The sequence below is a fragment of the Styela clava genome, chromosome 15 (assembly GCF_964204865.1).
Source record: "Styela clava chromosome 15, kaStyClav1.hap1.2, whole genome shotgun sequence".
NCBI lineage: Eukaryota > Metazoa > Chordata > Ascidiacea > Stolidobranchia > Styelidae > Styela > Styela clava.
Window position 1 is genome coordinate 7,126,550 of NC_135264.1, and position 13,356 is coordinate 7,139,905.

General features: G+C 33.5%; 2 protein-coding genes across 2 annotated transcripts; both read right to left on the reverse strand.

Annotated features, from left to right (window-relative positions):
- Positions 1-565: 565 nt before the first annotated feature.
- On the reverse strand, positions 566-3,373 carry LOC144411907 (uncharacterized). The gene is made up of 5 exons (XM_078109609.1): positions 3,248-3,373; positions 2,371-2,610; positions 2,064-2,291; positions 1,207-1,432; positions 566-1,120 (listed from the first exon to the last, which is right to left on the reverse strand). The coding sequence occupies exons 1-5, from the start codon at positions 3,288-3,290 to the stop codon at positions 934-936; spliced, it is 924 nt and encodes a 307-aa protein (XP_077965735.1). The 5' UTR covers positions 3,291-3,373; the 3' UTR covers positions 566-933.
- A 2,418-nt stretch (positions 3,374-5,791) lies between these two features.
- On the reverse strand, positions 5,792-7,889 carry LOC144411782 (uncharacterized). The gene is made up of 4 exons (XM_078109364.1): positions 7,766-7,889; positions 6,993-7,232; positions 6,686-6,913; positions 5,792-6,042 (listed from the first exon to the last, which is right to left on the reverse strand). The coding sequence occupies exons 1-4, from the start codon at positions 7,851-7,853 to the stop codon at positions 5,807-5,809; spliced, it is 792 nt and encodes a 263-aa protein (XP_077965490.1). The 5' UTR covers positions 7,854-7,889; the 3' UTR covers positions 5,792-5,806.
- Positions 7,890-13,356: the final 5,467 nt, after the last annotated feature.

Consider the following 13,356-nt stretch of genomic DNA (forward strand, 5'->3'; position numbering starts at 1 on the left):
CGTTTAGTTGTTTCCATGGAACGTTCTATTTGACCATTTTTTCAAAAAAAAAAAAATAACCTCTTTGATAAATCTTGTTTGTGCTTTATATTGAAATAATCTGAAACCGGTTTGACGCTGTTTTGTCGAAAAGCCCATACCACGAGTAAACAATAAGCTAAAAGTAAAATGTCCCGCTGAGGACATTCAAATCAGTGACGTACAATTATGAGCTAAATTATTCAAATATATATATATACAAAGTTTTATCAGACCAAGAATATGTGTAGTGCTGGAGGCCTTCCACATTAGACTAAATATTTTCGAGTTGAATATAATTATATACCTATATATTTTTTGTAAAAATTGAGAACAAAAAACGCCTTCATTGAATAATTACGGATTCAAGACACTTTTATTTAAAAAAATAGTATTTAGAAAAATATCATATGTAGCTAGATGTACATTATTATTATACAGTATGCACAACGTCCGATACTGCCAATTAACAGTATACAATATTCGTAAAGCTAGAGACCATACATCTAATATTATAAATATTATCCCTCGCGCGATGATAACAAATGACAGATTCTATTCAATCTGATTTTTGCGAAGTACATTAGTTCTTTTTGATGATGAGTTGTTGTACGGGAGTATCTCTTAACATGCATTAATTTGATATTTCGCCAAAGCGCCTTCGTAATATTATATGAATAACGCAATGAAAAGAATTGTATCTTTGGATTAAAGTAGCCTACTTTAAATATTTAGTTGGATTCGATTGTTGCACTCCGGGAAAGGTATATCTGGAACGACACAAAAATATTTTGATCGATGTTGTTTTAATGAAAATATTATACGTTATTTCAACAACCGCTTGATTCCACATTAGGCTACTACGTATTGGCCAATATCCGATCGTAGAAATTCAAGCGTTTTCGAAGAGTTGATTTATGAAGAATATAGATGGTCCTCTACAACAATCCTTTCGCTTGAATTTTCATATTGATATGAAGTTTCGTATATCGTGCTGTATACTGGCATCACTTGCGGTTCTCCAGTTGCAGCAGCAACAACTTCGTTCTTTCTGATGATGTGACTTTCAATTGCTTCAGATGCAGATCGATACTTGATTATTCTAAATAAAAATGGAATTTTTTGCTGCCCTGTTTTTTGTTGGCGTGGTAGTGGTATAACTATATATATATCGTGGTTCAACAATACCTTACTGCTGCATATATCAGAGATACTGATAGAATGACGCAAAAACATCCAAGAACAATCACTGATGTAATATAGTTGGCTTCACTTGTCCCGTAACAGTGGTCTTTGGAACCACCCAACGCTGTCGTTTCTAGTTTCGGTTCATTAGTTCTGTTGTTGAAAGAATCAGTCCCAGAAATTACGCTGTCCTTTGCCGTCGTTGTCGAAATCGTTGCCCTGGAAGTGTCTGAAAAGAAATGAGTAAAATTACGCTACTTCGTTTAAGTTTTTAGCAAATATTGAAGTTTTTTTTTCACAATTTCGAATATGAAAGACGCATTTTTAGTCTTATAGTACAATTGAAATTGTTTACAATTAACCTGATTGTTAGAAACGAGAGTAATTTTCCACATAATTTTGCTCAAAGCCCCACTAGTAAACAAAGTTAAATAACAGACACTGACAATAGAACTCCAAGCGACCTCAGACATGGTAATTTTTATTTGTATGTTTATCCTTTCGACAGTGATGTCAGTGAATTATCAGAATTTAGAAAGAATTCAATTTCACACAAGGAAAACAGAAAAGTGGATGGGCAGTCGACGACATTGGATTACTTTTATTAAAAAAGGTTAGCATAGAAACTTTCTTGGCAAATGAACATTGAGTTTAATTAATAAAAACTTTCATGCGGAAACGACCAAAGAAAGTTCAGATCTTATTTTAGCATTCCGTGAGCGCGAAACAGCGCGCGATATTAACCAATGGAGAGCATCTGGAAAGGAACCTACTACAAAAATCATTCAAGAAATAAAACAATCTATACTAGAGTAAAATGTATATTGATATTGAACATACAGTACAAATAATATACTTACTATTATAATTATTGCAATCCACATAGGTGTATTTTATTCGAAAATTGTGTTTACTCTCGTAATACTTTCCTTTGTTTTTGAACGTAAGCTTGGGTGGATATGTAGCGTTTCCCAACACCCAAATTTTTTGAGTGCAAGTTGAAGTTACATTCGATAAAAGTTCACAGGTTTTGTATATTCGTGAAAATATGAAACAAACATCTTGAATGAAATCACAAATGTTTTGCCCTAAAAGTAAGATAGTTTAACATTAATTAGAATACCGTAACGTAAGATTTTAGAATCTTTGCCATTTAAACAGATATACCTTGTAAATCCAGCTCTCCGGTACACCACCAAGTTGAATAGTATAAGTATATTAATTCCATTCGTTTAATTTGTAAAACAATCATATCATTATTCTTGTTAATATTTTCGGGGAATGTCCACACGCACTTTTGAAAGTTTGACCCGCTTGCTGGTGGTGGCGAGTTGATATATCCAACTTTCTTACTTAAATCATTTGTCACCCGACAGTCACCTCTCGTTGGTGTCGGAATATATATATCTGAATTAGGAATCGTTAAATTAATGTTTATATTTTATATTCTGCCTCAAGTTGCCCTCACAAAGAAGTTTGATTTTGATGATTTGCCTGATTTGTGAACGCCTTCGAAGAAAACCAGTCAATACTGTACTGCACGAGTGGCCTTTAATATAGATACAATGCCCACAAACGGAAAATGACTTCAGTTTGTAAGATCTGCCGGAACCTTATTGCATAGATGAGATTCAAGAAGAAACTGTGTTAAACATTCCCTTGAACTTGATAAACTTGCAAAGTTTAAAGAAAGAAAACCATGCGATACGAGCAAGATCCCGTGTTGCAAAGTGTCCCGGTTTATTTTTTGTTATAAAGTTTCCTAGATTTGACGTCTGATGGTAGCTAGCAAAGGTCACAGACTCACAGAATATTTCTGTGAACCTCTTGGAGTCCACGTCCATCGGTAGAAAGCCGACTCAGTTTGTATCGTTTTGCGACTTAAAGAGTACGGTTGTTTTGTCGCGTTGTTAGATGTATCCAACTCGTTTCATAAGCGCCTTTGCGTTTAAAAATTTCATGGCAGATTATTACAGCCAATTTAATTGTAAATAACCTCGCTTGAATAAAATAGCTCCATTTACAAGTTAGATAAGAAACTTACCTGCGATTAATCCGAGCAAGAGCCAATAACTTTTATTCTTCATTTCTATCTAGTTCTATTTTAGCTCCTGTTCTTATCACTCTGTTATTCATTGCTTCAAAAAACAAAGAGCAAAGTCCGTTGTGTTCAGCACTAAATGCGTTCGATATAATGATCATAGCATTTATCCTTATCATCTTAACACTTCCCACCATCTTACGAGTGGGCATCTAAGAATGTTGATACTTCCGCATAGTTATTAATTCATAAGTTCCAAGTGATATAAACTTGATTCATCATGTAAATAGATGAGAAGCATTTTGCCAACGTTGTCGCGTTCGTGAGTAAATTTGAATGTTTATGATATGAAACAATTGGGATTACTTTTGGCTTAAAGTTTTTTTTTGCCAATTTCGAATCTGCACTGACAAAAATTAACTTGAGAGAAATGCTTACGAATACACGACCTCTAAGGGACTTTTAGTTCGGTAATAGAATTCAATAATTTAAAATCACGCAGTCACATTGAGGATGGTGTCTCTGTCTAAGCTTGTTAGACTCAATTCCTAGAATAATTATGCCTAAACTGTCGATAAAAGATTTATGTTTACCGTACAAACAATTGTACTGATGTATAATGTGAATAAATTCTGAATGACGGTATAGTGTATCCTCAAATATCATGTATGTTTATTGTTTAGTTACTCCAAGAAACTTTCAAATTTGAGTGATTTTCAAACAAAACCTCTTCAGCAAATCTGGTTCATGAGCGTTGTATGTTACCGATGCATTCTGCATCAACCTGACATTCGTCAGAGCGTCACCGTTCTACCTTAGGTTCTCAATTTGAATGATTTTTTATGTTGTAACTCGACTTGTACAATTATTGACTGTGGGCAACAACTTACCAAGCTAACGATAGAACGATAGATGAGGCATTAATATATTCCCGATTTCCTAACACACACTTAACCATACGACTTAATTGTTGCTATCACACATAGACAGCCCAATGTGATTGGAATGATTCAGCGCCTTGACGGAGTCGCTTTTCAATGATAAATAGATAGATACCACTGACACATCTACACTCACGCTTTGTCTTGAAACTGTGTATGTCTAATGCAGACTGTCTATCACGAGCCCTAACATGGTGAAAATATATTGATCGAGCTTATCACGATTCACGGGTGCAAATTGTTGTTATTGTGGAACTATGGATCCATTTGTTATTAAGTTGTTCTTGTTCTTAATTATAAAAATTTTCTTCCTATCGCTGTAGTAATATGAAGCAAACTCCAATGGTGAAATTGCAAATGTTTTTTATCTGAATTTGTAAGAAAATTCCGAAAAAAGTCATATTTCTAGTTGTATTTAATTTGTAATGTATATTCGAGCTAAGGCAATATTAATATTAGGCTTAATGCATTTTGTATATATTATTTCAATTAAACTATTTAGAGCAGCTGATTATACATTCTGTAATGCATTTGTTTTGAGACACTTCCTAAATTTCAAATGTAGGCTATTCGAAATGATGAATTATTCAGTATTGACCATCCCTGTGCTCATGCTTATCATCAAATAATAATAATAAAACATAGATCGATAGGAAAGCGTAGGTGTCTACTCAAATACATCCTCTAATCCAAGTGTATCGAGATAATTCTTTATCCGTCTGCATAGCAAAATCACGTTTATTAGAAGACTTATTATAGTTTGACAGTATTTAGCAATCCATATTGAAGTAAACTATATTAAACGGATTTCCAATTTGGAATAAGTTCATGGATCGCGTGTCGAGTGACAATATTCGCGTTGTATATTTTTTCTTCACATTGGGAGCAATTATTGGTCAATTTTGTTTATTAGGTTGATACAATTTTCTTAACCGCACATCGAAAATTCAAATGCTTGAATTAGAGATCTATTTTGTCAATGCAAAACGAAATCCTTGAAGTCGCTTTCCCGTTGCATATGTACATACTTAGAAAAATTTGTAAAAATGGGCAGAAATTTAAAACAATAATTCCATTTCAGAAGCATCGTTCAAAAGTCAATATATCACAGATTATATGAATAACGCAATTAAAAGAATTGTATCTTTGGATTAAAGTAGCCTACTCTAAATATTTAGTTGGATTCGATTGTTGCACTTCGGAAAGGCATATCTGGAACGACACAAAAATATTTTGATCGATGTTGATTTAATGAAAATATTTTACATTATTTCAACAAGTGCTTGATTCCACATTAGGCTACTACGTATTGGCCAATATCCGATCGTAGAAATTCAAGCGTTTTCAAAGAGTTGATTTATGAAGAATATAGATGGTCCTCTACAACAATTCTTTCGCTTGAATTTTCATATTGATATGAAGTTTCGTATATCGTGCTGTATACTGGCATCACTTGCGGTTCTCCAGTTGCAGCAGCAACAACTTCGGTCTTTCTGATGATGTGACTTTCAATTGCTTCAGATGCAGATCGATACTTGATTATTCTAAATAGAAATGGGATTTATTGCTGTGCTGTTTTTTGTTGAGTGGTAGTGGTATAACTATATGTATATATCGTAGATTAACAATACCTTACTACTGCATATATCAGAGATACTGACAGAATGACGCAAAAACATCCAAGAACAATCACTGATGTAATATAGTTGACTTCACTTGTCCCGTTACATTGTTCTTTGGAACCACCCAACGCTGTCGTTACTAGTTTCGGTTCATTAGTTCTGTTGTTGAAAGAATCTGTCCCAGAAATTACGTTGTCCTTTGGCGTCGTTGTCGAAATCGTTGCCCTGGCAGTGTCTGAAAAGAAATGAGTAAAATTACGCTACTTCGTTTAAGTTTTTAGCAAATATTGAAGTTTTTTTTTCACAATTTCGAATATGAAAGACGCATTTTTAGTCTTATAGTACAACTGAAATTGTTTACAATTAACCTGCTTGTTAGAAACGAGAGTAATTTTCTCACATAATTTTGCTCAAAGAAAATCTCGAGCCTCACTAGTAAAACTAAGTTAAATAACAGAAACTGACAATAGAACTCCAAGCGACCTCAGACATGGTAATTTCTATTTGTATGTTTATCCTTTCGACAGTGATGTCAGTAGGTTATCACAATCTAGAAAGAATTCAATTTCACACAAGGAAAACAGGAAAGTGGATGGTGAGTCGACATTGGATTACATTTAATAAAAAAAGTTTAGCATAGAAACTTTCTTGGCAAATGGACTTTGGGTTTAATTAATAAAAACTTTAATGCGGAAACGACCAAAAAAAGTTCAGAACTTATTTTTAGCATTCTGTAAGCGCGAAACAGCGCGCGAAATTAACCCATGGAGAGCATCTGGAAAGGAACCTACTACAAAAATCATTCAAGAAATAAAACAATCTATACTAGAGTAAAATGTATATTGATATTGAACATACAGTACAAATCATAAACTTACTGGTATAATTGTTGCAATTCGCATAGGTGTATTTTATTCGAAAATTGTGTTTACTCTCGTAATACTTTCCTTTGTTTTTGAATGTAAGCTTGGGTGGATATGTAGCGTTCCCCAACACCCAAATTTTTTGACTGCAAGTTGAAGTTACATTCGATAAAAGTTCACAGGTTTTGTATATTCGTGAAAATATGAAACAAACACCTTGAGTAAAATCGCAAATGTTTTGCCCTAAAAATGAGACGGTTCAATATTAGTCAACATAACGTTAGGTAAGTTTTTAGGATGTTTGCAGTAGAAACAGATATACCTTGTAAATCTAGCTCCCCAGTACACCACCAAGTAGTTGACTCATACAAGTATATTAATCCCATTTTTTTAACTTGTAAAACAATCATATCGTTATTTTTGTCAATATTTCCGGGAAACGTCCACACGCAGTTTTGAACGTGTTTTCCGCTTGCTTGTGGCGAGTTGATATATCCTACTTTCTTACTTAAATCATTTGTCACCTGACAGTTGCCTTGTGCTGAAGTCGGAATATATATATCTGAATTAAAAATCGTTGAATTATTGTTCATTTCATTCGCTTCAAACCTACAGAAAACTCCCTCAGTTTGAGCGATGCTATAAGATGTGATTTGTCGGAAACTATTTGCTTAGATTACATTCAGGAACGAACAGTGTAAAACATCACATTGAACTTGATAAACTGACATCTTGCAAATTTATAAGGAATACAACCATGGGATGCGAGCAAAATCCCGTGTTGCTCAGTCACCTGGTTTAATCTTCTATAAGTTTTCTAGATTTGACGTCTTATAGCTAACCAAGCTCACAGACTCACAGAATATTTCTGTGAACCTTATAAAGTTCATAGCCATCGGATGGAAACCTATTCAGTTTGTATCGTTTCGCGGCTTAGACAGTACGGTTGTTCTGTTGCCTTGTTTTATGTATTTAACTCGTTTCATATTTGCCATTGCGTTTAACGTTTCAAAACAGATTAATACAGCCAATTTATTTCTAAATAACCTCACTTGAATAAAATAGCGTTATTTACAAGTTCGATAAGATTCTTACCTGCGATTAAGCCGAGCAAAAGCCAATAAATTTTATTCTTCATTTTTATTCTGCCCGATTTCTTTAGCCTCCGAATTATCATCAACATAGCATTTACCCATACGTCTCAACGCTTCCCACCATTTATACGAGTGGGCTTTTATGAATGTTGATACTTCCGCATAGCAATTAGTTCATAAATTCCGAGTGATATTAACATGATTCATCATATAATAAAACAAGGAGAAGCTTTTTAATAACGTTTTCGCGTTGGTGGCAAAATTTGAATGTTTATGATACGAGGCAATTTGGATAACTTTTTGCTTTGTTCTGCCAATATCGAACTAAAACAAATTACCTTAAGAAAATTGCTTACGAATACACGATGTTAAGATGACTTTTGGTTCAGTAATATAAGTAAATAATTCGAAATCGCGCAGTCACATTAGGGCTGATGTCTCTGTTCTAAGCTTGTTGGACTCAACCCATAGAATAATTATTCTTGTCCTGCCATATTACTGTCGATGCAAGATTTATGTGTACCGTACAATCAATGCGGGTCATTTTTACCAATGTATAATCTGAGTAATTTTTAAATGGCGGTACTTTGAATAAACATACCGTAAAATAGCATTCCCGTTTAGTTATTTCCATTAAACGTTCAAATTTGAGCAATTTTTCAAATAAAATAACTTTTTTGATAAATCTTGTTTGTGCTTTATATTGAAGTGATCTGAGGTTGATTTGCATTCTCAAACCGGTTTGACGCTGTTTTGTCGAAAAGCCCATACCACGAGTAAACAATGAGCTAAAAGTAAAATGTCCCGATGAGGACATTCAAATCAGTGACGTACAATTATGAGCTAAATTATTCAAATAAATATATACAAAGTTTTATCAGACCAAGAATATGTGCAGTGCTGGAGGCCTTCCACATTAGACTAAATATTTTCGAGTTGAATATAATTATATACCTATATATTTTTTGTAAAAATTGAGAACAAAAAACGCCTTCATTGAATAATTACGGATTCAAGACAATTTTATTTAAAACAATAGTATTTGAAAAAATATCATATGTAGCTAGATGTACATTATTATTATACAGTATGCACAACGTCCGATACTGCCAATTAACAGTATACATTATTCGTAAAGCTAGAGACCATACATAAATATCTATGATATTATAAATATCACCCCTCGCGCGATGATAACAAATAACAGATTCTATTTAATCTGATTTTTGCAAAGTACATTAGATCTTTTTGATGTTGCAATCGTTGTACGGGAGTATCTCTTAACGTTTGATAAATGCTATGCCGTATCATATTTCGATTGTTTCTCAATTTATTTTTTATTGCAACCTAACTTAATGCATTAATTTGATATTTCGTCAAAGCGCCTCCGTAATATATATACATATATATTTCTATTTTATCGATTTGGTCGACAACACGGGTTTATTTTTGCTGTATTTGGGCGACGGGAATTTTGGGGCGACATAATGCTGTAGCCCAAATAGTTTGGGCTTTATTTTCTCCAAGAATCCCTCAAGATAAAGGTCTGAAACTGTTCGTCATTTTCAACATTGCCCTCAACCATCACCACATAATGTTGGATAAGAAATTCGAGCAAAAAAACTCTGTTTTTTTGCCGACAGTTTCTAGGCATAGCTATAACCCGTGTTGCTAGTTTTGCTAAATTGTGGCTACAAAAATAAATCATGATTTTCTCTTTTCTAACCCGGTTATCTTTTGGCCAGAATTAGAGGATTAACAGAAAAAATTTTTCGCTATCGTATTGTATTCCAATAATTCACCGGAAACTTATCTGGAACTTGGTACACTGTTATGGTAAATTTCACCTTAATAAAATTGCAAACTTGCAGACGGGACTTATTACGTCATATATAGTCTGAGTCCGCTTTGTCAGATACGATGGAGGGTTGATTTTATCCATCAAATTAATAATGAATTCAGTTTGTAGAAAGAATCGTGCTCGCTTTACCGTGCATAACATAGGTTTTCCATTTGTATTGGAAAAGAGGTCGATGGTTTGGTTTGCAGAAATGGAACACATGTCGCTTTGTAGTACAAACGCTCTAAAATACGGTATACAAAGACATAGTTTTGGATATAACCTTGGGTAGACCTACCATACGTCCCGATTTGGCCGGGACAGTCCCGGTTTAAACGCCTTTCCCGGTGTCCCGTCCCGGTTAGCAAAATGTCCCGGAATTTTACTTTAGTGAAATTTTCAAAATTAACTCTAACCTGACGCAAAATTATGAAATAATTCCGTCCCAAAAGGCATAACTTTGCTTTAAGTCGAGTCTTATTTTAATATCTTATTTTTTTAGCTTATTAGGTTGAGTGAAATATCACACATAGCCTGAGAAATCTTTTAGTTAGGGAATAATGAGTGACGTTTATTGCGTCATTATTCTATTGACTTCAATGAAACTACAGCAACTGCTGCATTAGAACAAATGTCTGATTTGTGACTTAGTGTTGCTTAAATTTACGTGCATTTTCCTTTAAATAAAGTAATAAAATTTTTTATTCAATCTAAGTAGAATACTTTATTATGCAATATTAAAGCTTATAAATATAAATATGGAATAAAAATTTGCCAAGATCAGGCATTCGGCCTTTCGTCCAGTTATTTCATTCATAGTTTTGAGTTTGTCCCGGATTATGCCCAAGAAATTATGGTAAGTCTAACCTTGGGTATCTCACTACCTCACTATGGGAGCTTCAGGAATATAAGCAGCATTCGAGGCAGTACCTTCCGAGGCGGCATAACAGGTTTCGCATTAGCGATAGTTTCTTCGTAATAGTGAATTCAATATTCTGGGATAGTATATATGGGCACTGTTTTGAATAGCCAGCTGGTTGCGTTCCCTAAATTCTCATTGGCAGGTCGGTGGAAAATAACCGGATTTTATGACAATTACTTATATATAATAACTTTATCATGTTGCTCTGTTGTGCGAGGTAATAAATATAGTGAGTAGCATAATAATAGTTTTATTTAAACAACTAGACAATATATATATATATATATTCCTAGTTCCTTTATTTGGTCGACAACGCGGGGTTATTTTGCTGTATTTGGGCATCGAAAATATTTGGGCAACATTTTTCTGTCGCCCAAATAGTTTGTGCTTTACTTTCTTTATGAATCCCTTCAGCAAAGAGTCCGAAATTCAACTTTACTCTCAACAATCTACGACGTAATGTATGCTATGAAATTCGAGCAAAAAAGCTCAACTGGACAATACTGTATATATATATTTTTAGTTTCTTTATTTGGTCGGCAACGCGAAGTTATTTTGCTGTATTTGGGCGTTGAAAATATTTGGGCAACATTTTTCATTTTTCCCACATAGTTTTGTGTTTCACTTTCTTTATAAATCCTTTCAGCAAAGAGTACAAATTTCAACTTTATTCTCAACAATCTACCACATAATAAAGTTTTATTTGATATTCGAGCAAAGAAGCCGAAAGTATTTAAGCCTAGGTATCTTTCCTGTAGTTGTTTTTGCTACATTGTGGCGACAAATATACATCATTATAAAATTGTTAAAATAGACCACATAAATTCTACAGTCTTGAAAAGTGCACTAATATATGAAACTACGTATAAAAGCTAAATAGTGTAAATAGTTTGATGTTGGGGCTAAATTTAAAAACTTAAACATGTCGAAAATCATTTAATGAGTGTGTCATTTATTTGGTTTCAGATATGCCAAGTACTTCAACTAAGCGCAGAAAACGACAATATGTTAGATGGTCAAGCAGTGACACTGCAGCTTTGTTAACTCATTTCAAGTCTTGTATTGAAGACACTTCTGGTGAAAATAATACCGGTAGCTTACCAGGTAAAGTTTACTTTTTGTCTGTTAATATTAGTCAGAAAATAGAAAGTTTGTTGGATGACGAGGACTTGAGCAGTTTACATTATTCTCAGACTAATGCGTTCTAAATTGCTATGCAGGTTACAAAGACATTGAAGAATTTCTCCAAAAGGAGAATATACTGTCAGGCGTTAAAGACAGGAAAAGTAAATTGAGAATAATTCATGCAAAGCTATTTAATGAGAGAAAGAAATTCAGAAAGGACTTTGGGAAAAGGCTTGCAAATTTAAATTAGACATCAGTGGCAGCAAATTTATCAGAAAAACAGCTGACAGCATTAGATTGCATCAAAAACAGATTTCTTTGCTCAAAATACAATATTGAGCAAATACATTTATTCTAATTAAAATACTGACAGCATTAACTTAATTAAAATGCTAACATAATTTTGGATTTGCCAGTAGAATTACAGAATGGATTATTCGAGGGGGAGGTTTATGTATTTAATTTCATAAATATACATTCATCATAATTTTTGTTGAACTTAGCTTTCTGTGAATAAAACCCTCTTCGATAGTTGTGAAAAACAAGTATCATGACTGAAAACAAAAAAGCGTTTTACACTCCATGATAGTGGTTCTCAAAATTTTTAAGATGAGCCCCCTTTTTAGAATTTTCAAGTTTTGCAACCCACCTTAAAAATAATTGTAGCTAAAATAAGCTATGAATAACAGATAGTAAGGCGTATGTATGTTTTATTCACAGCATGTGTGGATGGAACATATATATTCAAAATAAGGCGGGCAAATTCAAATCTCACATATTTATTCAATTAAGCTTTATACCCCCCTCAAAAATTGTCAAAGACCGCCAATTCCCCACCCGCATCGTTTGAAAACCACTTCTCTATTATATCATGTTCCGGTGGAATACTTAAATTATATCGATTATGTAACATTTTTTTAATTTAGTTTTATAATATTTTTGTAAAATCATGTCCAAACATCGGACCTGTGTCAGTAATTTTTTTTCATATCTTTGTATGCGAATTTCGTTGACGAATTAACTTATGTGTGACGAGTTCTACTCGCTTACTTATTTTTATTAATAAATTTGTAATTTCATTTTATAGTATTTCTGTAAAATCATTTCCAAACATCGGACCTGTGTCACTAATTTTTTTCCATATCTTTGTATGCGAATTTTGTTGACGAGTTCTACTCGCTTACTTATTTTTATTAATAAATTTGTAATTTCATTTTATAGTATTTCTGTAAAATCATGTCCAAATATTGGACCTGTGTCAATAATTTTTTTCCATATCTTTGTATGCGAATTTCGTTGACGAATTAACTTATGTGTGACGAGTTCTACTCGCTTACTTATTTTTATTAATAAATTTGTAATTTCATTTTATAGTATTTCTGTAAAATAATGTCCAAACATCGGACCTGTGTCAATATTTTTTCCATCTCTCTGTATGCGAATTCCGTTGACAAGTTAAATTGTTTGACGAGGTCTACTCGCTTACTTGAATTTTTTAATAAATTTGCTTACTGTCCGTTTCGTTTCGGCAATAAAATGCTTACAATGAAAAAATTGGTTGCATTGGAATCGAGGGTCGTTAGACATAACAGTCACTAAGTCGCAAGGTGCACCACAAACAACATGTGTCCTTTTGCCGTTATGGGTTGAGAAGTGAATGATCTTGCGGAACGATGTTCAAACATGCAAATTTACAGTGACAGCT

Excerpts from the sequence above, each read along its gene's own strand:
- LOC144411907 (XM_078109609.1), bottom strand. The coding sequence starts at position 3,290 with ATGAAGAATAAAAGTTATTGGCTCTTGCTCGGATTAATCGCAG. Across the intron at positions 1,433-2,063 it reads GGATTGCAATAATTATAATA|ACACTTCCAGGGCAACGATT; the intron begins GTAAGTATATTA and ends ATTTCTTTTCAG. Across the intron at positions 1,121-1,206 it reads CTGATATATGCAGCAGTAAG|AATAATCAAGTATCGATCTG; the intron begins GTATTGTTGAAC and ends ATTTTTATTTAG.
- LOC144411782 (XM_078109364.1), bottom strand. The coding sequence starts at position 7,853 with ATGTTGATGATAATTCGGAGGCTAAAGAAATCGGGCAGAATAAAAATG. Across the intron at positions 7,233-7,765 it reads TTTGCTCGGCTTAATCGCAG|ATATATATATTCCGACTTCA; the intron begins GTAAGAATCTTA and ends TTTTTAATTCAG. Across the intron at positions 6,914-6,992 it reads TGGGGAGCTAGATTTACAAG|GGCAAAACATTTGCGATTTT; the intron begins GTATATCTGTTT and ends TCTCATTTTTAG.